This window comes from Sipha flava, unplaced genomic scaffold, assembly GCF_003268045.1.
Source record: "Sipha flava isolate LNK unplaced genomic scaffold, YSA_version1 315_pilon_pilon, whole genome shotgun sequence".
Lineage (NCBI taxonomy): Eukaryota > Metazoa > Arthropoda > Insecta > Hemiptera > Aphididae > Sipha > Sipha flava.
Window position 1 is genome coordinate 53,121 of NW_020272995.1, and position 25,376 is coordinate 78,496.

Consider the following 25,376-nt stretch of genomic DNA (forward strand, 5'->3'; position numbering starts at 1 on the left):
TACTAAGAAATAATACTGATCAAAGGATTAAAAATAAATTTATTGCTTGGGGTCCCCAGCTTGTTATCACACAATTCAATTAACTGTACAACTATTTAATAATAAAAACTCTATAGGTACTGTATATAAATAACTACAGTTAAAGTACAATTTAATTAGTAAATGCAGTTGATATTCAATTTCTTAATGTTAATATTTTCAACCGTGTGCTCAACACAACTAATAAAAATTTGCTGAATCATAATAATATTAAAGCATTAATATGTAAAAAAAAAAAACTGATAAAATTAAAATACAAAATTGAAAATATTTCATATAATTAAAAATAATTCAGTCAAAAATAAAGTTATTGAACTCTCTATTATACTACTCGAATATTAATAAATAATTATGGCATTTAGAGACTCGAAATAAAGTTGAATTTATGAGTAATATTCTAAACAAAATTCAAAAAATTCAAGTTTAATTGTGATCAATAAAAATTTGTATTAAGCTCTGAATTTGATTTGAGTGTAATTTTCAAAACCACCATTAGTTTATACAGTGTTCCTAAAATGGTCGATAAAATTAGTATAAGTCTACTCTCTGGAGTGGCCAAATGAAAAAAGTTTTGATTTTTTTTTCTATCTTCAAAATCTTGGTTTTATCTAATTATATTTCGAACATTATTTTGAATGAAAATATGAATACTTGTAAGATATTTCTTACAAATTTTGCATATGAATAGATATGTAACATAAATTTTGGGCTCATCACCATTTTTTCACGTGAGAAATTTGCAAGAAATATCTTACAAGTATTCATTTAGCCACTCCAGAGGGTACAATTATACTAATTTCCTCAACTATTTTAAGAACACATTGTATATTAAAAATTCAATAGAAAAATGATTTTTTAGAAAAAGCACAATCAGTCTTTAAATAAGAAAATGTAGCTCAAAATTATCATGAACTTTAGAAAAATAAGTAAAAAAAAAAACCTTTTCTAGTGGAATTATAATTGATATCAAAATAAAAATTGAGATCATATTGTTAATAGATCTAAATTTACATTAATAAAATGGATCAGTCTAAAAAGACATTTAATAATTTAGAATGAGATGGTTAAATAAACCAGTTGATTAGTCATGGTAAGTTATTCAAATGTACAACATATTAAAATAGTTATTTAAAATCAAACAAAATCATGGACGGACTGGTAAAGATGGCACTCACTAGATTACTATTAAACAAATGATGAAAATCCAGGAAGTGGAGCTCTTGATCGCGCCATATTATTCATTATAATTTGACCACCATTAAGGCTCATTACTGCACTACCTTCAGGTTCTGAATCTGTATAACTAGAATAGTTCCTAACAGGTTTTTGTCGTTTCCACGATTGCCTTAAAGAATCATTGACATTGGCATAATGATTAACAAATGAATGTGGATCTGACCGCACGCTTTCATTTTCACTTTCTGATCCCTGAAAAAAAAAAATGGGAAACACAATTAGTTTTACTTTTTCATACTTTTAATACAAATTTAACATTATACTTGAGAGTCTGTAGAACTGATTTCAGAAGGTTTTTCAGTAACTGAACTATCATCTGGATTTTCGTCATAACCTTTAACACTATCATCATCACTGTGGTATGGAACACTAGCTGGAGATGGCCTTGGAGGAGATTTTCCAAGTGTTCCTATCTGAGGCTTGCGTCTGTGCAATGAATGGTGTAAAGTATTATGAATAGACATTCGTCCCAGTGAATTGTTGTTGGACATTCTCGTTCTATGAAGTTCCATAGCTAGTTGTTGTCGATCATCTATGTCCATAACCATGGATTCTTCTAATGTTTTTTGTGCTTCTTCTATAAAAAAAAATAAAATTTAGTAAAAATCCAAGAAATTGACAAAAAAATAAACTTTCAATTATAATCAACTTACGTTTATACTTATAACTTTTGCTTTTTACACATAAAATAGCTATAACCATAATAAGTACAACTAATGATGCAGCAGCTAATGCTACCATGAACCATGTCTGTCTATAGAATGGTTTCATTTGCAAATAACCATATTCTAAGTACAATTTTGATGGTGTTAAAACCTGAAGTATATAATTAGTATTTGTTTTAAATAAATATTATTTAATAAATAGTACTCATGGTATATATACATACCACATCATCTGAATAGGCTGGATAACTAATACCAAATTCGTTATACGCTACGATCCTAAATAAATATGAAGTAGATGGTAGTAAACTCTGATAAGATACTGCATACTCATCTAACTGTCCACTGTTGCTCTTGGTAACAGTTGTCCAACGTGTATCATCTGTAAATCGCACATAATAATAAATAAACAAAAATATAGCTTATAAAAATATAACATGTTAGCATGGTGCATAAAACATACGTGACATACAAATATTTTTATCCACTAAAATATGTATTTATAATTAATGCAATATATTAAGATCATGTTAAAAATATAAGCATTTATAATACAATAAGTGTTGACGAGCAATTATTATTATACTCTATTATAATAATATGTTTTATTTATTAATATTATTATTGTTAACAAAGCATTTAAAAATGTTTTAACTTGTAAATATTTGTGTACATCTGTTTTTTAGTTCAAATAAGTGGATTAACTTAGTTTACAACATCAAACATTTTTTATCTGTATCTAGGTTTTTTGAACTGTATAAATTCTAAACTAAATTATTTAAATTAAATGTATCATTAAAAATAAAATTAATGTGATTTTAATAAACATATTGATTTATACAAAATGCAATTTTAATGTTATATCACTAATAACCTAAAATAAATAATACTGTTCTAAAAAATTACCAAACATAAAAAAGAGGATGCTCCATACTCAAATATTTTTAGCCTGGCTTAAGTTGAATTAAAAAAATAAATGTAAATGTTTTGAATATGAAAATTATGTCCTAAATTTGAATGTTTTTTTCAATATTATAAAGCAAAACAGTAAATAACCAAATTAATTAAAATAAACATATGCATATTAATGTATAATACCCTTTTAATAGTATAATACCTGAGAAATGTATTTAATTTCAAAGATCTAAAAATAAATTTAAGAAATACATTTCTCATGTTTAAATTCTTTCCCAAATCAAACACAACAGCAAGACAAAACAGTAACATACATTTCAAAAAAATATAAATAAACTTACAATGTTCCCAGTCTTGAATGGCTGGATAGTAAATAAAATATAAAAAAAAGTCAATATAACCTTACTGAAGATTTTTTTTTTTATCAAATAGTTCAATAAAGATCAGTAACATTTTAAGTTCTTACCTTTACGTCTGCTTTGAATATAGTAACCAAGAATTGGCCCTTTTCCAGATGGACTATTTTTCCACTTCAGTGCAACGCTAGAAACAGTTTTTACTAAGGATAAGTCAAATGGACTTTTTGGGGATCCAACTTGTGGACCAGTGGTCACATTTCCTTTTATAGAAACTCCAAAATCAATTGTTTGAGCTCTGACTGAAAATGTATATGTTACTTCTTCTTCAAGCGGTTGAACAAGAAGCCAAGTTTGATTCACTCTTTGTTTCACTTGTTTACTAAAACCTATGTTAATTATACATTAATGAACATACTACACAGTACCTATACATTTTTAAAAAAACAAAATATAATACTTACGTTCATTTTGTTCAGCAGTTTCATACGTAATGATATAACCAAGAAGTAAGCCATTTTTTCTTTTAGGAGGTTTCCATGAAACTTTAAGACTGTTCATTGTGATTTCAGAAAAAGTAAGATCAGTTGGAGGACCAGGAACTCCCTAAAAAATAAAAAGAGTATTAGCAAAGACATGAAGTTTGATTATTATTTAGAATTATACCTGATGGGTTCTAACAATAACAGGAGCAGATCTAGGTCCATCCCCAGCTGGATTAAAAGCTAGTATTTGGATTTTATATTCTGTGTATTTGTCTAAAAACACCAAACTATGACCAATATAAGCAGCTGGAACAACTTCAGTTTCTTCCTCAACACGATGTTCATTTGGCGAATCAGTAACAATATAAAATATCTATAAAATAAAAATAAATGGTCAAAATATAATAAATATGAGTATTACAATTATAACTAAAAATTTACTTTATATCCTAATAAATCTCCATTTTGTTGATTTTGTTGGAGATGTTCCCAAGTTAAACGAACTTCTGTTGATGATATGGCAAAAGCCGATACACTACGAGGTTCACCTGTAGGGACAGCTTCACCAACATAAACAGGAATAGGTGTGGAAGGTGGACCATTTCCTTGAGAATTGAAAGGCACTACAATAATATCATAATTTCTATCTCTAACTAAATCTCCAATAATAAGCGTATTTTCTTTTGTTCCCATAATTAATTGACTTGGTATTGTTTGCAATGCCATAGGTATGTCTGAAACGGGTTGGTACAATACTTTATAACCTCCAGTTTGAGTATCACCATTCCAATATTGTGATGGTATAGGTTCCCAGGTGACGCGCACACTTGTTGTTGTAATGGGTACTACTTGAACTTTACCAACTACACGGTTTGGTGCTAAAAAAAAAAAAAAGATATTAAAAGTTCTATATACATTTTATAAAATGTAGAGAAAACTTACAGGTAGGTAATGTCCTGACTTGAGGAGATTCATGACTGTAAGTACTAGGACCTATATCATTGGTTGCTTGAATACGAAACCGATATAAAGTAAAAGGCAACAGATCTTGGATTGTGTAAGATGTGATGGATGGATCTATACGCTCAGGAATGGTGGTCCATGGCCCAATTTCTTCAGACTTTTGTACAGTATAATATCTCAAAGGAGCATAACCATCTCGGCCTGGAGTCCAGCTAAAAGTGATCTGCGTAGCCTGAATTTGACTACGACTTATTTGAGGTGAAGAAGGAGCTTGAGGAATTTCTCGATTATTTGATGTAAAAACCAGAGCAGATTGACTTTTACCCCAACCTAAACGTGTTTGAGCAGTAACCCAAAACATATAGTACTGATCAGGAATAAGATCGATTGCTCTAAAAAATATTAATTATGAGTAATTGAACATTTTCAGATAGTTGATTTTATACTAATATTACCTAAATGTCCTGTCTGAAGCAGGAAATTCTTTTGAAAAGTTGTAGCCTTCAGCACTATGTAATTGATAATTTATTCGATAAGCAAGTATTTCTCCATTTGGATCAGCTGGGACATCCCAAATAACTCTTGCAGTAGTTGAAGTAACATCTGGGAATGATACATTTGATGGAGCACCGGGAACTGTAAATTATATTATAATATAATTTATTAATATATTTATATTAATTTTCTTTTTAATAAGTTATACATACCATCTTCATACGTCTGAACTCTGGTAATTGGAGTAGACAACACACCATCACCTAATCGACTATAGGCTAGTACTTGAATGCTATACTGTACAAATTTTTTTAACTCTGTCAATGTAGTTGTGAATGTTGAATTTTTAGGAATATCTTTAATTTGTACAGGATAAACTGTACGACCCCCTGGTTTATAGTAAACCTGAAAAATTTATGAATTTACAAAATGTTCCTGAAAATGTAAGAGTAAAAACTATATTTTAGTATACTTTAAATCCTTCAACAATTCCATTTCGATGATCAGAAGGCACATCACCCCAACTAACTACAATGGTAGTAGAAGATGTTGCATTTGCAATTACATTAATTGGTCCCATGGATGGTACTATAATAATAAATAAAAAATTTAAAAACATAAATTATACACAATTATAGTGAAGTTCTATAAAATTACCCGATTCTCTTGTGCGTTCAAAAGCTGAAGGACTAGGCCCAGAAGACCCTACATCATTAAACGCATTCATAGTTACATTATACTGAGTGAATTTTTTCAAAGAGTCCAAAACAAATGAATTAGAAGTAATATCTTCAATTGTTACTGTGTTCACAACAGTAGTATTAAATAATCTATAGGTAATATTGTAACCTTTCCCATTACCAAACCATTCACTTTGTTGCAAAGGCTACATTATAAAATTAAAAACGATTAATAATAACATTTAAATTGAAAGAATTCAAATGAAACTTACAATCCAACGAACACGAAGTTCAGTAGAAGACATTGCACGGACAGTAACATTGTAAGGAGGATGAGCTGGAGGTGCTTGAATTGTTTGAAAATCTTTAGTTGGGTCAGAAGGTTCTGATGCACCAACTACATTCCACGCAGTGATTCTTAAACGATATAAGGTATATGGAACCAACTGAAGAACTTTTAAAGTAGTTGCTTCTGGACTACTTTCTTCGTGAACTGTAAACCATGTTGTGTTTCTTGCAGTTTGTGCCTTAATAACCAATTATAAAATTATTACTAAATATAACAAAATAAAATGATTTCATTTTTTTTACTTTACTTACTTCAACAACCCATTTAGTAATAGAGGAATTTCCATCAAACCCAGGTGTAAATTGAAGTACAACTGAGAATGGTTCAATATTTGTAATAGCCAATTTGGTAGGCGGATTAGGTAAGACAGGTTCTATACCAGATTGTATTGTGGCTACTCTACTAGGACCTGAACCCACTTTTGTCCAAGCAAATACTTCAAATTTATAATGAGTGGTAGCTTGCAGTTGATCTATTATAATGCTGGTGATATCTGATGTTGTATTGACCAAGTGTGTTGTTTCTGGACGATCACGAATGGAATAAGAGACAGTGTAACCAATTAAATGACCATTTGTATGTTGTGGTACAGTCCAAACAACATTTACAGAACGGTCAGATATGTCTTCGAAATGAAGGCTACCAACTACATCAGGTACTAAAAGAAAAAAAGAAACATTTAATTTACTTTAATTTAATAAAAAAAAAAAAAGATTTAAATAAAGTGTAATTATGCATAAAAATATTGTTATTTTTATAAAACTTAAATAGAATAAAATTAAAATTATTATTAAAATAACAATTTTATATAATGTACTGTAGTTATGATATGAATTTATAATTATAAAATCAAATAATGCATTATTGGACAAACACATTATTATTAATTAGTAATAATTACCATCTTCATGAGTAACAACTAAAGAAGGATTACTGATTGGACCATCACCAGGATCCGTGAAACATAATACTGTTACATTATAGGCTGTAAATTTTTTTAGATTTACAAATGTAGTGGTCTGCTGAGCAAGTGGGTCGAAAAGACTAGGAGCTACAGTCATTTCATGTTCTACTCGTTCTCCTATAAGCATTTAAATTTGATATAATACAATTTTTTTCAATTATTATTAATTAATTTATTTAATATACATATGAAATAATATAAATCATAACCTACCAATCCATGCTTGAAGTTTATAACCTTGATTGATACCATTGATTTTTTGAGGATCTGGAGGTTTCCACCAAACTTGAACTGAAGTGCTATTTATTGGTCTAGCAACTACATCTATAGGAGCTGCTTCTGGAACTAAAATAAAAAAAATAATTATTAAGTACAGTTCATGTATAAATAAAAAAAATGTAATGCATCTTAATAAAAATTAATTATATTTTACTTAAAATCTTAATAGAAATAGAAATTTAATAAATAAATACAAAAAAATAAAAAAATCTAACCTCCTTCTTTAGTTTTTATTCTTATACTATCACTATAAACGCCAACTCCTTTGTTGTTATAGGACGCTACTTGAAGTACATAGTCTTTCCATGTAATTAAATCTTGGATTAAATAATAATGTTGAGCCTGTAAAATTATAAAGTCAATAAAAATTATGGAATTAAATTATTTGTCACTCATACATACAATTTTGAATTTACTAGTTTTATAATAGATAAATAAAATTAAAATTACTTACTCCGCTTGTAATATTATGAACAGTCCATGGACTATTAATGTAGCCATGTAACCTATATCTAATTATGTATCCCAGAATTTGTCCATTGTGATGTTCTTCTAAAGGTGGTTGCCACTGGGTAATAATTTCTGAATTTGACCTAGCCGATCCAACAAAACCTAAAGGTGGTCCAGATGGAGCTAAAAAAAAAAAAAAAAGAATACATTGAAATGTTTTATGATTTTATGTTTTACTGCTTTAATAATCAAACCTTGCTGTGGTAATGTTATGAAATTGCTTGGCTGAGATGGTGTTCCTTCGCCTATTGCATTCACAGCACTTATTCTGAACTGATATGTAAGAGCTGCCTTCAAATTTTCTAATATTACATATCGAGCATTGGCAGATATATTGGTGAGCTCAGTAACCCAATCAACAAGTGGATCTAGTACAGATTGAGTCTCTGCAAAAAACCCAATTCATCATTATAGATATAAATAAAAATATTATTATGTTAAAGGCACCTACCCGTGTATATTTTTTAAATTAAATAAAAAATATATACATTTAAATACAACCATTAAACAAGCAATCCTTACCAATTTGACGTTTTTGCACTATATACTTTAATATAGGGCTATTTCCATCAAAACCAACTGTCCAAGAAACATTAACAGCTCTAGGTCCAACACGTTCAGCTTGAGCAACATTGGGAGGATAAGGTAATTCAAGTATACTTAAATGTGCATGTCTTTTTTCATTGCCTCCAGGTGATGAAACTGAACAAGTGTAGATACCAGCATCACCTGCACGTACAACTCCTATTTCCAATGTTCCATCAGCAGAAACTCTTATTCTAGAATTACCTGCACCCAGACTCCTGAAAGTTGTGTTAAATGAGAAAAAAATCAATAAATTATTTACATTTATGAAATCTGGAACATACTTATTATTGTGAAACCAGTCAATTTGATATAGTACTGTAGGATCACTGGATACTTTACACTTCATAATAGAATTCTGCCCTAACAAAACTTTTGTATCTGTAGGTGGCTCAACAATTGTAGTTTTACCTTAAAAAAATATGTTTATGAATATATACACCTAATATATTAATTAAAAATTATTAAAAAAATAAATAAATAAAAGTGATTAAGTTTTAAATATTCTAATAAATAAATACCTAAAACTTTAATATAAGCATGCATTTCAACAGAACCCGCTTCATTCGATCGTATACAAGTATATTTGCCAGAGTCTTGAACTTTTGTGGATGAAATAAACAAGTCTCCAGTATCTAATATGTGAATTCTTTCGTTTAATGAGACAAATAAATCTAAAATAACAGAAAAAAAATGGTATCAAAAATATTTCAATAAAGATTCAAATGGCATTACTATAATTTACCTCCAAAAAGCCATGTTGTATTTGGTTTAGGTGCACCAATAACCCGACAAGACAATATCACTTCATTTCCTTCTAAAATGGTAGAATTTTGTGGTTCATTCTCAATGATTGGACCTGTAGCTGTAATACAAATCAAGTATAATATAAAGTAAAGAACAATATAAAACAAATTATAATAGTGTAATTAAATTATTCTTGTGTTTACTTATAAAAATATTTGTGTATATTTGTTTTGAGTATACTAATGTGATAACTACATTTTTGTTTACTTTAATATAAATATTGAAACAACTAACAATAGTGTAAGTAAAATTCTTCAAAAATTATTTAAGGAAGATAAAATGAATACAATTTAATGTGCAAACAAACTATAATATGTAGCTTCACTAAAACAAAAAAACAATGGCATTGGTATGGTTTGTATACACATAACCATTCCCTAAATTTACATTAAAACATACATTAATTTAACATAGTATCTATGTATGAATTACTATAGTGCAGAGTGCTGTGCTAAAATACAATTTCTATCATGGTCGAATAACCACTTTTTAAGAAAAACCTTACGAGGCATTTTTCGGGCACTCGGGTGTTGCCACGGCATCATTCTGTACACAGAAGGTCTCGTCCACCGTTTAGAACGTCCTACATTAACCATAAAAGTATTTACAATTCGTAAAATTTTAATATATTCTCAGAAAATATGCGTTAAATAAATACAGATTAATGATTTATCTAACTTCAAGCAACTGTATAAAACAGAAATCTAAAAATTGAAATATTCTCTTTCTAGATATAATAGGGTTAAAATGTAAATGTAACAATTTGTGCCGTTAAACAATGACTCGATACTTCGAATATAATTGAAATTTTTTTTATATTATTCGTTTCTGGATATATATTTACTTTTAATTGTATTAAACTAATCTAATCGTGGTTTCATGCTTCTTGACGACGATAATTTTTATCGGATTTATAAACTAGTTTTCAATGACTAGTATCTAATTTTATTTTTTATTTTTACAGTCTAAATACGTTGTTTACAAACCTACAATTTTCCCATTATAAAATCACAAAAACCAACCAAAACGAAATGTAACTATTTAAGAATAATTATTTAATGAAATATAAAAATTAAATAATTAAATAATTATAATAGATTATTTAGTAATATGGCATAGTCAGTAGATCAATGGCTCCAAATACCATTTCTGATATTGTTCAAACAATAGTTTAACAAGGGTGAGTGGTCTAAACATAAGTATATTTTACTTTTTTCGTTTGATATTTAAGTACATAATTTTTATAATTCTTATATGGGTAAGTATAAAATGCACTTTAATACCACCACTAGTAAAACAGATTACTTTATTACAATTTAGTAAAATCAAATATTATAAAGAAATCTGATATTTTTTATCATAGGCGAATCTATAGGGTGTGCCGGATGTGCCATGGCACATCCTGCGACTCGTGCAAACCTATGTAGGGCCCATAATACTCTTTTCAGTAACAATGGTATTAAGTCTAAACATTAAACAATTTATAAACCAACCAGAGCATGTTTACGTACTGTCTATAAAGTGTTAGATTGGTTGACCGTTTCAAACCGACAAAATATATTTAATAGTTTCAATCAAGTATTATCAACTACAATGTTTGTAGTGATACTCGTAATTAGTTGTGAATGTGAACGTGTTTTTTTTAATAATGACTATTTTTAAGTCTAAGTTAAGGTCCACTATGTCTCAAGATCGCTTAGAATCTCTCCTTATTTTTATTTGTGAAGCAGGAATTAATTAATTCCGTGGACATAAATAATGTAATTAAAGAGTTCAAAGTTATGACTCCTAACCAAAGAAGATTAATTTTATAAAATGTATGAAAAACAGTTGTTGATTACTACCAGTTATAATATATATTTAATACAATTGTTTGCTATAAAAGACAATAAAATTAAGTTGTTATAATAAACTTCCAAGAATTTTAAACATAATTGATTAACAATTTAATTTTTGGTTATAAGTGTGTCCAAAAATAATAGAGTAACATATATTGAACTTTACAATAGTTGTAGTTTATAAAAATGAATAATTTTTAAACATTACATGTGTATTTTGCAGCATCTAAATTAATAAAAATTAATCTTAATATTGTTATTTCAAATAGGAAGCATCTCTTAAACTTAAGATAACTGAGAGGTATTTTGAACTACAAAGGGCCTCTTCGAGGTAAAGGCACACCCTGCGATGAATTCCTAGATTCACCTATGTTTTTGACAATATTAAACCTCATTAGTTTAATAGTAATATAAATATATCATGATGATACTGCAGTTACTTATATAGTACATATACTATACTTTACGCACGTCATATTGTTGCGATTGGATATTTGATTCGTAAACAATTTTCAAATCAATTTTAATGTATAGGAGTACTTACTTTTAACTTTCAACCACGTACTAATAGAATCTGATCCGGCTTCGTTTTCTGCTTCACATTGAAACATACCGGAATCTTCTATGTTAAGTTTCTTAATTACTAGAGTACCGTCTTCTTCAACAGTATACCTGTGTAAATATTAATATTTTTACATCTTCGCTCATACAAGTCAAGTGCAATAAGGTTTAATTCACCCGGCTATTACCTATTATTTTGACCTATTGTTTCTGCATTCCGGTACCACGTTATTTTGGGTTGTGGTACACCAATAGTATCACAACTTATTCTAACAGTAGACCCATACTCACCAAGAGTTTCCATTCTTAAATTACCAACAAATGTTGGAGGTTCTAAAAAAAAATATGATTAGACATCTATATAAAACATTTAGCAAGTTAACAACAAACCCAAAACAAAAATATCAGCATCTGCAGAAATAGGTGAATAACCTCCAGATAAAAATCGTACTTGACAAGTATATCGACCTGTATAGGTTAGTTTGGCATTTATAAGGGATAAAGTTCTGTTCCATGGGTCGTTGTAAATATAGTCAATGCCATTTGTATTTTCTATAGGTATGTCGTCTTTGAACCACAAGGTTTCCAATTCGTGCAAAGGCCTTGCATTAGCAATACACTGAAGTTCAGTAGTTTTATGGCCTTTAATCACATGTCTTCCTTTAGGCTTAACTACAAAATAAGGAGCGATTTCTCCCGTTTGAGAGCCTCCAACTATATTTATTCTTAAATATTGACTAAACTCATCTTTTCCTAATAATGGATTCGTAGCTCTCACCCTACAGACAAATTAATAAAATATTTTTAAATATTCACGTGTATAATTATAAAATATATACGATTATATATATATTCTCGTATTAAGCCCATTAAAAATAATTAGATCGTCGTAACAAAACTTAAAACAATAATTAAAGAATAACATTAAACCCATTTGTAATTTCTCTTAATATAAATTTAAAAAAAATTAAATTTTCTTTTTCAATTGACCTGTAGGCTTTTTGATCACTTTCGGAGACTGATAAGACAACTAATTGATGCGTCTCTGCAACTGAGGCATATTTGATGTCGTACAACTGAGTACCGTCATCAGTTAACCACTGTACCATGGGTGGTGGGTAGCTTTTAATTGGCGGACATTCCAAAATTGCCGCTTGACCTCTATCAACTCTGACTATAGGGTCAGTAACTTCCATAAAGTTGTCCATATCTAAAATTCAAAGAACAATTCAATAGTTTAGATCCTAATTAAGTAAATAATTGGAATTATATGAAATTTAGAATTTATTTATAGAACTACTACATTTCAATGTAAACAAATTATAATAGGTATAAAAAAAAATGTATTTGGTTTTTATTTACAATAAATCAATACAGCTTTTACAATCGTGTAGAACTATTTTTTTGTACGTCACACAAAATAACAATGAAAATTGAAAAAACAAAATGTAGGAGTTTAAAGAAATAAAAATATATATGTTTTTACTTCTTTTTCTCAGAATTGTTTTTTTTTTTCGACAGCAGTGGTAACAATTAAATAAAAACAAGCTAGAAATTATTGCTTTCAATTATCTATCATAGTATAGCATTATACAATTTATTGATAACCACGCATAAATAATTTAATAAATATAAAATAGTTAAAAATTGCACTCATATAATAACTCAGGTAATAGTTTAAATATTTACATATAAATTAAATATTTATTTATGTAGAGTTCTATTTTTATAAATATAATTAAAGATAAAATAAAATAATTTATCATAGATTTTTAATGTCTAGCATAACTTGGATGGTTCAAAATAATATGTTTATATATTTTAAATAAATAAATAATTTTCTACGTTTCCATTAAATAACAACAACACTGGAAACGGAATTATTTTTACATTTAACTTGTATACATTGCGTACAACACACCTCTAATATTCTCTAAAGTGACTCACCCAAAATTATTTTTGACATTAATTCTACCCAACAACCGTGTCTATTATATATATAATCTATTAAATATCTATTATTATAATATTATAAATGTTGTTGAAAATTATTAGATCACTAAATGTTATCAATAAAAGTGTACTGTCTATTGGTGTTTAATGTTCAAATACTTTTATTTGTAGACACAAATGTTACCTATTGTAATTTTAATTCAATAATATTCATTAATACAATGTGACTAGCATATATTATAAAATACAATTCGCATAGATACCATATAATCATAAATAAGTCATGAACTCTTTGATGTTTTCTCCTTTACGTTTTTGACATAAAAACTATTGATTATTATTTAACATTTCTATTAAATCAATAAAAACTTGTAAATACGTTATGTTTGTTTTGCGATGATAAAAATAAAATGACTAAAGGACTTATATAAAACAAATAACTTAAAAAGAATTAGAAATATTCTCATATAACCAGTAATTTTTTATTTTTATATAGGTATTTAACGTGTGAATAAAAAAAAAAAATTCTTTATAATTAATTTGAAAATTTAGAAAAGAGAAGTGCCTAATTAAAATTAAAAAATATACGTACACGATTAAAAATAAAGTTAGAAATAGTTTGTTGCAAACAAAAAGATAAAACTTTCTCTAGAGGTCTTAAATGCACTTAAAACACTTTCTATCTTCCACACATACTTGTTTATTTATAATAAAAGTACTTCTATATAAAAAGAGCATTATAATGTTTATAACTAAATATATCAACTTACAAGCTATATTGATTTCAATTTTTTGTGATACAATTGATCCAACATCATTTTTTGCTATACACTGGTATGTTCCTCCATCATCGTGTTTAAGATTTAAGAGACGAAATGATTGATATTCGGATGAAAAATCTCCTACTTCTTTGCCATCTTTGTACCATTTGTAAACCGGAGCAGGAAAACCTGAAAATGTATAATATAGAGTTTAGTTACGCAAATAAATGTACGTAAATAATGTATTTATTTATGGTCTATTTCAACACAGACTTAAAGTCTAACTACACAATATTATTAAATATATGTGTTATTCAATGTTTATAATAAAAACAATTTAATATTATATAAAAAATTATTTATGATCAGTTATATCCATTGTTAAAAATATAAGTTAGATATTCCGGTAAACTGAATTCAAATACCATAAACACGAATTGAAAGAATGACACAAAAATATCTATATTATGTTATTTAGACACGGTATTTATGTTTTTCATTTTATTTGATACCTTCTACCTTAAATTTTAGAATATTACGTTTCAAAAAAGTAACCACATAAAGTAATAAATAATCCTAAAAATCCTAAATATAATGAGATATAGTTCTAAACAACTAAACTAAAAAAAGAGCTTTTGATTAATTATTTTAGCGGCTCACCCTTAACATTTATTTTCGCAATTATTTTTTATTAATTATACCAAAAAAATACTAAAAATTAAACAAAAATTGTTATTCAAGTTTCTTTGAACAAGAGTAAACAATTATTCATTCATATTTAGCAATTATCATAATTAATAAATATTGTATTTTACGTCGAAACATTTTACAAAAATGTAATTTTTTTAATTCGCGAAATAAGATAAAATATTCAATATTTATACAATGCTAATATTGACAAAATATTGTTTTTTTAATTTATTCACGTAAGACAAAAATTAATAATGTACACTATAAAATATATAGTTGATGTAAAATAAATTATAACATTAATAATTTGAAAATATAACATAATAAAGATAACTTACGAAAAACATAGTAAACTGTAAACATAGTCTCATCAATATGAAAAATATTAACTATTTCAGTCAATATTTGAAAAAGTATATGAACAAGATATAATTATATAAAATTCTCACGTCTTATTGTATATTATATTATTTAAATTACTAGTAGTAATAGGAATATATATATAATAATATAAATATCAAGTTAACAAAATTCTAAGCGAAGTTCGATTTCAACCCAAGTCTTTCAAAATTATTTGTAAAGTAATTATAAATATACATATACGAGTATAAGTAAATTATGTAACTGCTAAGATTTCTAATACAATTTTTAAAAGCTTTTCAATTAAATTTTTTTAAATCAACAGTCAAATTAAAAAATTATATCAGTAAAGTACTTAAATACCACTTACGTTTAATCATTCATTAAATTGCCAGCAGTCCTGACTCAGGACTACACGGCGAAGTATTAATTTTAAAATTAAGTTTCGATAACATTTTTTTAATAATTACCTTATTGTCTTATTAAATATAAGAGTTTGGTTTTTCATAAAGCATAAGATAATTATTTTTATGACGAAATTGATTTGAATATTCAATTTTAATTTAGTAAACAAGCAAGAAAATAAAGATAGCAAACAATATTTTTTTTAAATATACTTGATGAGATACATAAGATCAATCGATACTAAGATGTAATAAGTGGAATTAAAAATGCTAGTTTTCAAGAGTAATAACCTGAAGTGAGACTAATATTGTTCAAGGTTATGATGTTCATCTGTATTAAACTGGGTTGTTGTAGACAGGCACACAGAAAAACGAGATACATAAAGTGGGCATCCTTTTCTTTCATAGAATGTAACAAGACGAGTTCCATTACAATCGATGCCACTTCTTTTTATATAGTATTCGTCATCGATGTTACGTAAATGTATACAAATACACACTACCCATACGGTTCACCAAAGAAAAACTATTTTTTGAAATTTGAAATAATTTTGAAATAATAATTTGATTCTTGAAGAAAATAAATAATAAATTAAAAACTTCTTCTTATATAGTATATATATAAGAATAATAATCATACATATAGGATATCGGGCATTTGTCTAGGCATTGCCACCAAAAGCTATTTCATTTAATTATAAAACGGAAAAAACAACCATTTTACAAAATATTAAGATCACCATTCTAATTATATGTTATAATGCTAAATAATAAATATTTTTAAAAACTGTCATCTTACCCATTAATATTTTAAGGAAATGTTGAAAGGGAATTCATTAATTTACTATAAAAATGTAAAATTAAAAAAATCTAAGACTATTCTAAAAAATCAAGCTCGTAAGTTAAATAATTTCTTATACATTTTAATAAACGACTTGCTAGGAAAACTTTTAAGTAAATCTCTATTTTATTGAAATAATAATTCGATTAAAAAAATTATCTTTGATTTTTAACAATACTTTATAATAATGATATATATATATATATGATTTATAAAGTGTATATAAAAAGTTAGACTAATGATTTTTAAATACTTAATAGCGTTCTATAAGAGTATTAATATCTTGATTTAATGTGAGTACTTAAAAGATTTTTTTTTCAAATAATACCAACCCCACAATTATAAAAATTAAATATTCTATTTATACACAAATGTCCATAAAATTGTTTTTATGTACACATAATATATATAAATATATATTTTTTTAAGGTCATTGTTTGCGCCATCCGATGTTTTGTACAACATGTTGGGCTTGAACAGCAAAACTTCCCATGCAATGAGTTCAATTTAATTGTCAAAATATATCCCACGCCAAGAATGAAAACCTCGCAATTAACTTGCTCGGTAATCATATATAATAGTGTATAAAAACCATTGAATAGTAAGTAAAATTGTTCAGTAAAAAACTGTTTCTAACACTTACTGAACATACGAATGATCAACGTTACACGGTACATACACATATTAAATACCAATATAAGTATATACCATATAAGTATAAATATGAGAAATATTTTTTGAAAATGTATGAGATTGTGTGCATGATTTATTGTTTAAGAGCCTATAAAGTTTAACTAAAAGAGTACTTATCTTTTAAAAAATGTTCGAATATTTTATAAACCCAAAAAGTTAAAACTTAATAGGTAATCAATGAATAATAATGACATTCATTAATATTTATTTAGTAATAAACTAAGTAAAAATATTAATAGTGTGTATTCAATATAGTTAAGATATATATATATATATATATATAATGTAGGTAAAATTATAAATATTATACAATATTACCACAGAATAGATAAAATCTATTCTGCAATATTACGTACAGCATTATATATTTATTTTATATCATTGCATTGTTTTATAAATATTTTAGCAACATATAGTTAAAATTTAACATTATACACCTTAACATTATACACTTATATCGTAATCAGCATCTATCATGTGTAATTTAATGTTTACTTATGTAAGTAAATAATTTAAATTAATTCCACAAGATTTATGGATTAATATTTTTTTTTGACTTTGCAACAATAATTATATCCATAACAATATGATAAATTAAATAATAATAAAATAATAAATTTAAATTAATGAGAAAGTATAGTTTGAGTATAACGTGTAATGCGATCATTGTAATAGCCGATACGTAAGTAAAAAATACCTTGATGAAGCAGACTACGGTCGTCTACGTGAGCAACATAATAATTATCAGAAGAAAAATACTACAACATATACCCGAGAACCCGATTGACGGTGGCAATGTGTTTTTATAAGTAATACGAGAGATAAACTGTACGTATAAACTGAACTATAACGTCTATAACAGGCATGACGGCAGGGCAGGAAATACCACTGGAGCGGGTGTTGGGTGGGAAAGAAAAAGACATGCTGACAATTTTTGAAGAGGGGCTTTGGCTCTTCCTGTTAAGTAAATAACTGGAGTGGTCTGTGGGTATTAAGTTACAATGTAACGCTATTGTTTTAAGCAAAATCCTTTTCTCGGTTTGCACCACCTACGATCGTGATCAAGAACCCAATTTTAAGTCAGACAACTATATATGAGTTGCTTTTTGTTAAACCTCAAACAACACAAGCGTAAATTAACGAAGACTTAAAAAAAAATCACTAAAATGTTGTTTTATAACTGTTAGTTTCTAGAAAATTAAAAAATAAGAACTCACTTGTATATTTCTAAATTGGTTTACATTATTTCAATACATTAACAAATATAAATGAAAATACCTTTTATAGTAAAATTCGTAGAGGTAAATAAGTGACTCAATCGAATAATAGGCCTATAATTTAATAATTTGAAGTTATAAAAAAAATATTATCGTTTTTACCATTATCTTACTGATAAAATGTTATGAGCTGAAAAAGTATTTCAGGCAGTATTAAAAATATTTTTTTGGAAGTTTTAAGATTTTTTGTAATTTTTGTCTTTTAGAGCAAATTGCATTAGCAAGAATAAAGTTAAACTGTAAAGTAATGAATAGCAGTTTCATTAATTAGTTTTAATTTGATAATTTAATTTAGCTATAATATAGTAATATTATAATTTGATAAACGTAGAGAGCAATAATTATCCTATGTAAAACAAAATCAATACGTTTTCTAAAAAATTATAATACATAAAATGGCAAATTTTTCGAATATAATTTGCAATTCTGATATAATCAGTTAATGTATTGATTTTAGTGATTTTAGGAATATTTTTTTAGTCAACACTTTTAATAAAAACATAATAAATCGGCATTGATACTTTCACGCAACTACATTATTCAAACGCAATATTAGTTCTCATAAGCATAAAAAAAACAGAGGAAAAAAATCTTAGAAATAAAGTTAAATTGGCATCGATATTTTTATGCATCAAACTTCATTCAAACGCAGTTTTAGTTCTCACAAACGTAAAAAAAAACCAAGAGAAAAAATAAAAACATCTTGGAAATAATGTTAAATTGTCATCTCGCAACCATTTATATTTCTTTCAATAAAATGTGTATGAATATTGAAAATATTATGCAAAACTTACCATATACAATTTTATCAGAAGAATTTGCCTACTTAGTAAATTTATTATAATAAAATTTTTAATGTTTAAAATACAACCAGTTCGATTGATGTTTATCGAATATTTATATTTATTATCAGTTTACCAATTATCGGTCAGAGGAATTACACTTAGAATTATTAAAATTATATTTCTTTGTTCATTTTTTATAACGGCGGAACCCAAACTTTTACGATCACTGAACCTTTAATAACAACTAGTTAAACTAAGAACAATTAATTTGTAAAAATGTATACTAACATAACATTAACATATTATTAAAATAAAAAGTAATTATTTTTATTGTATGTTATTTACTTATTTTGTTGGTATCCCAATTATATTTCAAATGCATCGCAGAATGTATTTTTTGACTATTGTTAAAATTGCTTTGTTTTTAAAATACAACAAAATGACAGTTAAAAATAGTTTATACCGAGGTTCAAAAATTGGGTTGGACATTACTTTGAATTAATATATTTTTATTTGTATTGTGAAGTATGAAATAATTAAAGATGGGCATTAATTAGTTAAAAAGTTAATTTTTTTAACTTTTTATCTTAACTAGTTAGTTTATTTTCTAATAAACTTTTTAACTTAACTAATTTAATTGACAGTTGAAATAACTTAGCTTTTCACAGTTGATTAAAAATGATCTATCAATTTAAACAATTTTGAAATGTTTCATTAATACGTAAATATTATTATAAAAATTAAATTATATTAATATACATTAGATATCATTTTAGATTTTGTAGGTTGAGGACCCCCCTTTGGGTATTGAGTTCTGGCCGTGGATACAGAATGTTATGTATAAACAATTTTAACTATAACGATAAATAAATACGGTAGTAAGTGCCCCCTTGATATACAATGGCATAGTATTTTTCAAACACTTCGACGCCACTGCTGTATATTATGATAAAAAAATTTAATAAAATAGTTTATTTTAATTCAGGAAATTACATCTTTCTAAAGAAGGCAGTCACTTTTTATGTGATCTATATACTAATTAAAAAAAGGAGATTAACTTTTTTTGAACTGAGTTAAGTTGATTTTTTTTCCTTATTAACTTTTAACTTATCGATCTTGTGTTCTCTTAATTTAACCTAACTCGAGTTAATTATTTTCATTAACTTGTCCACCTTTGGAAATAATGTAATTAAATCGTTTAATTTGAACAACAATTTTTTGTTTTACATTGTATTTACAGTTTTTTAATTTAAACTAATTTTTATTTAAGCTAATATAGTATTGAGTACCTAAAGGTCAACTCTTCCCTAGTCTCTGTCTCTAAACTTTACATGTATGCTATTATGTTATGTAACTACTATATAGAAATAAATTATAATAAAGTAATAGATATATTTTGTAAGACAAGTCAACAAATATTCAATGCCTTAAATTAAATCACTGATCATATATGATTATATATGTTGTAGTATTATCTTTGAAATCTTTAATAATTAGGTAATAAGTTATTGTATTTAAGAAATTGCGCTGAGCAATACTGACCGGTTAAGATTTTTTTTGTAAAATTTTAAATTCAAACCTCTATTAAAAAAATGTTGTACAGAAGTTTGCAATATTTTTAAATTTATTCAAGGTTTTATTTGAACCTTTAATTCGGTTTGTTTGAAAATGCATTTGGAATAAAATTATTTCAATCAAATAAATATGATCATATGAATGTAGACCATAATAAATTTGGGGCTCTATAATTATAACCGCACTGGTTCATGGAAAATCTGTGGGTGCCACTGACACCAAACATTTAGAAAATATTAAATATAGATATGCAAGGTATACCTAAATAATACAATAGTGTACTTAAATATACATTAAATTAAGCACCTGTGATTTACGAAGTATTTTTTCCCCAAAAATGGTAGTCATAAAATAGATTGCAACAATTATTAACTTTAATAAGTTTTAAATTAATAAATTGGCTAATTGGCTAAGGTATTTAAAAAAAGTTCTATTTCATATAATTTCTTGAATAAAAATTGTTATTCAAATATTGGAATGTAAAAGAGAAGTTTAAAACTTAATTTTTTTTTTCCAACACTTATATCCTAGTGTAATTGTTACTCTATAAATTGGTCTTTATTATTAGACACCAGCGTATGTACTCATAACAACTATTACTACTATAAAAACCCTAATAACCAATTCAACAAATGAGTAATAAATCAATGATAACCTATTTTTACATAAATATTAACTTTATAATAAGCATAGCGAATATAAATAGGACAATATAATGATTTATTATTTGTCCTGTTATTTAATTGAATTATATTTTTAAGTTGAAATACTTAACGATTGTACATCAACAAACGCTTAAAGAATTATTTTAAAAATACATAATATTATATTGATCTAACATATTATGTACCTAGCATGTTTGTTTTCAAACCATTCAAGTGATATAAAATATTGATCTGCGAAATTCTCCCCTAGTATATGAATGAAGACTTTCTCCAGAAGCCTTATTAATTATTATTAAATAATCATATAATGCGGATTGCATTACATATAATTTGAATTTTTTATTTGTAGTACCATATAATTATAATTTTTTAGTTAAAATGATTTTAAATTTAAACCATTAAGTAGCACTAAAATAAAAATAATAAGTATTTTATACTTGTTTAAACTAAGATATATTTACTAACATATTACTAACTACAATAATATAATCGTATATAAAATATAAAATTAAAATATACCATATACCCAATAAAAGTAAAAACAATTTTAATTTTAGCTTTTTGTTAAAAATGTATTGCTTTGTGAGAATTTTTTATCCGCGGATTACGATAAATTTACATAAATTACTACTTATTTTTATACTGAAAAATTTTTATTCAAATTTTAAATAAAACTACTCAATAATCGTAGTTTTAAAAACGATTTACAAAATAAAACTTTACTACCTAATTGTGAAATTGCAATACCTTTACCTAAATTTAAAAGAATTATAGCATAGCAATAAATTGCAACAAATTTAATACCTAATTTAATTGTACGATCAAATCTAAAAGCTAAATAGTATTAATTATCTCTTATATATTTTTCAATATTATAATAATAAAAAACAAGTATTTTTAATTGTTTATTTTAACACATGTTTATAAAGTTTAGTTTATAATTAAAATATGAAAAACGGACAAGATATTTCAATATACATTTGTTATACTACGTCAGTTTATACGCGTGAGTAACATAATTATAAAATATGCACTACAGCGTATGTTGTATAATTTTAAGAGAACACCAAACACTGATTTACATTTTTTTCAGACGCACATTAACAAAACATATAATTAACGTTCTGTAAGGGTCCATCCAATAATTCGGTGTAATAACATTCAGTATAAAAATGAATTTATCCATCATTAAATGTATGTATGATAATTTTAACTGATATAATTTTATGTTATTAAATCAATACTTATTAAATTTTAAGAATAAGTAAATAAGTTCGTGATTCATTTTGATATTTTATACTTCACAAGTTGACTCATTGTATAAAACATTTACAATTGTTAGTCAGTCACATTTATTCGGAGAATCGTCATAAATATAACCTATTAAAATACAATATTGATATTATACTTAAAAATACGAAAGTAGATAATCGATATTAAAGATTATGATTCACGAATTTTATAAAACATCTCATTATTTTACTTAAGAATTACAATTAGTATGATTATTATGTATTTAGACATAAAATATTAAAAATATTTTAATAAAAATAACTTTTGAAAAATATATTATTCCATTAAAAGATAAAAATAAATACACGGAAATATCATAAAAATAGTTTGTTGAATTCTTATCAAATTGTTTATCACTAGAAGTAATAATATATTTGGCACAACTATAAATTAAATCCAAAATTTTAGTTATTTTATAATTTATTTGATAAATCAAAATTTGGTAATAATTGGTTAGTAGGTACTAATCAATTAAAAAATGTAATTGAGTTCTATGGTTAGTTGTAAAAAATATAGGTAGTTATATAAATTACATTTGCCCAGCCTAAACAATTATGCAATTATGATTTATTATATAGTTATTGTATCGGTCATTGTAAACATTATAAATTATTACCTATAAGAACATTAAAAGATTACTAAACGTACAGCCACTATAAAGTAAACTGCTTTAAACTTTACATAATGAAGGAAGGAATTATTAATGAAACCTTTTAACTGGCATGATTTTCAAAATAGTTGAAATGTTGAACAAATATTAATATTATTTATATTCTTTAATTTGTATACCAATATTATGGAAAAATGAGTATGATGAATAATTTTTAGATAAACAGTACTATACAATATAATGTACAAACAAATAATGAATAGCAAAATAGACAAAAGTTCCAGGCATACAAATATAAGGAAGTAAATTAGTTACAACTTTAATTACACTTTAATACTATACAGCCCCTTATTCTTAAAGTTCATACAACACATAGCATAAATTACAAAAAAAAGTAAGATGGAATTATTGCTAAGATTTTTTTCAACAAAAAAGAATATTTTCAAATTTAATTAGAATTTAATCAAATAGTTAAAAATGTTTTAAAATTACGAAGTAGTCAATAACTTAATTTTAATTTAGATAAGAGGTATCTAAACTAAATTGATTAAAAAATTATAAATTATAAATTGTATTGAAATAAATGGGAAACATCTACTCCTGAACCTCAACTAAAATTAATGAGAGTAGCAAATTAGTAAATAACCACCTAATTCTTTTAAACCCAAGAGAAATATAAAACTAAATTGTATAAACTTACCAAGAGCTTGGCACTGAATAATTTTTGTTTGTCCTTCACCTATGACATTTTTAGTTGATGTTGGCTGTGTGATGAACCGAGGAGCCTGGTAGGATTCTGAAAACATAATTTAATTGTAACAACACACGCACTATAATATTAGTGCAGTGCAAAGGACAAATATATATGAAAGACTTACGACATTCAGAACGAGCGGCAAGTGTAAGGACGAGCAATAAAACAGCCACGATGGCGGTGAGCAAAGTATTATCCTGGCAAAGTAGTCGTTGCCTTCGCCATCTACCGTCGTCCCTTTCTTCTTCTTCCATTGTACGATAGATATTCACAGGTATCACCGTATATCACGTACGCACGAATATATGTATTGTAGATTAAAATAATTTACGACTAAATACCGAAAAAAATTCAGAACCGTAACTGTCGGGCACACGATGCTCGATACAACGATCCGTGAACCGCACAAAGGCCACCGGCGGACGGCACCTGTTGCTGTTTTTCAAAAGCCATAGCACGCGCGTAACGGCCGTTTTCAACGGTCTAACGGTTTTCGCGACGTAATCGGTTTCGGGTTTATCAACGGCCCAGAATGAAAACAATAATAATAACAACAACACGATAATGATAAACGGTAAACAAAAATATAGCATGAAAATGAGCCGATAAAATACGACAACAATAACAGTCGGCGGTGGTCGTCGTGACGGGTCGTACGCGTTCTTGCGGTCGCCCAAAGAATGCAGTCCTCCAGCACGCACGCACTGGCGACGGCCACTGTCGGTGAGTGCGCGCGCACGCACGCACGAGAACGCGACGGAACAACTCTCAAACAACGGCGACGGCACGCACCGACCGGTGACGACGGCGGGCGATCGGTACGCCGCCGTTCAATGGACTCGACGGTACACGGGAGGCGAGGGGAGTGACGAGCGCTGTCACAGGGTTCGCACGGAGATATACGGTTGCCGTGTAGTTGTATTGGTCTTGTACTGCGTGATGGGAAAAAGCATAGAAAAAAATCCTCTTCCCAACGGACAATGGCGCA

General features: G+C 26.8%; 1 protein-coding gene across 4 annotated transcripts; it reads right to left on the reverse strand.

The window, feature by feature from the left end:
- Positions 1 to 321: 321 nt before the first annotated feature.
- Positions 322 to 25,326, reverse strand: LOC112686575 (protein sidekick). 4 transcript variants are annotated; one of them, XM_025558929.1, is made up of 33 exons: positions 24,513 to 25,326; positions 24,335 to 24,430; positions 14,451 to 14,630; positions 12,718 to 12,937; positions 12,118 to 12,506; positions 11,916 to 12,060; positions 11,711 to 11,838; positions 9,834 to 9,911; positions 9,267 to 9,386; positions 9,043 to 9,195; positions 8,806 to 8,932; positions 8,459 to 8,739; positions 8,131 to 8,322; positions 7,881 to 8,059; positions 7,642 to 7,768; positions 7,361 to 7,492; positions 7,085 to 7,264; positions 6,435 to 6,841; positions 6,107 to 6,361; positions 5,812 to 6,040; positions 5,627 to 5,742; positions 5,367 to 5,559; positions 5,115 to 5,295; positions 4,639 to 5,051; positions 4,138 to 4,574; positions 3,878 to 4,069; positions 3,676 to 3,817; positions 3,322 to 3,600; positions 3,197 to 3,217; positions 2,165 to 2,322; positions 1,929 to 2,091; positions 1,539 to 1,852; positions 322 to 1,467 (listed from the first exon to the last, which is right to left on the reverse strand). In XM_025558929.1, exons 1-33 carry the CDS (start codon positions 24,640 to 24,642, stop codon positions 1,225 to 1,227), a joined length of 6,600 nt encoding a protein of 2,199 aa, XP_025414714.1. In that variant the 5' UTR covers positions 24,643 to 25,326; the 3' UTR covers positions 322 to 1,224. The 4 variants fall into 4 exon arrangements, with proteins under 4 accessions (XP_025414714.1, XP_025414716.1, XP_025414715.1 ...); XM_025558931.1 differs by lacking the exon at positions 9,834 to 9,911 and having other exon boundaries at positions 323 to 1,467; XM_025558930.1 differs by lacking the exon at positions 3,197 to 3,217 and having other exon boundaries at positions 323 to 1,467.
- Between the last annotated feature and the right edge of the window lie 50 nt (positions 25,327 to 25,376).

Bases quoted from the DNA above. Each gene is read 5' to 3' on its own strand.
- LOC112686575 (XM_025558929.1), bottom strand. From the start codon at position 24,642: ATGGAAGAAGAAGAAAGGGACGACGGTAGATGGCGAAGGCAACGACTA. The intron at 7,769-7,880 runs GTAAGTAATTTT...ATAATTTTACAG, and splicing joins TTCATAATATTACAAGCGGA to GCTCAACATTATTATTTAAT. The intron at 5,052-5,114 runs GTAATATTAGTA...AATATTTTTTAG, and splicing joins GCTTCAGACAGGACATTTAG to AGCAATCGATCTTATTCCTG.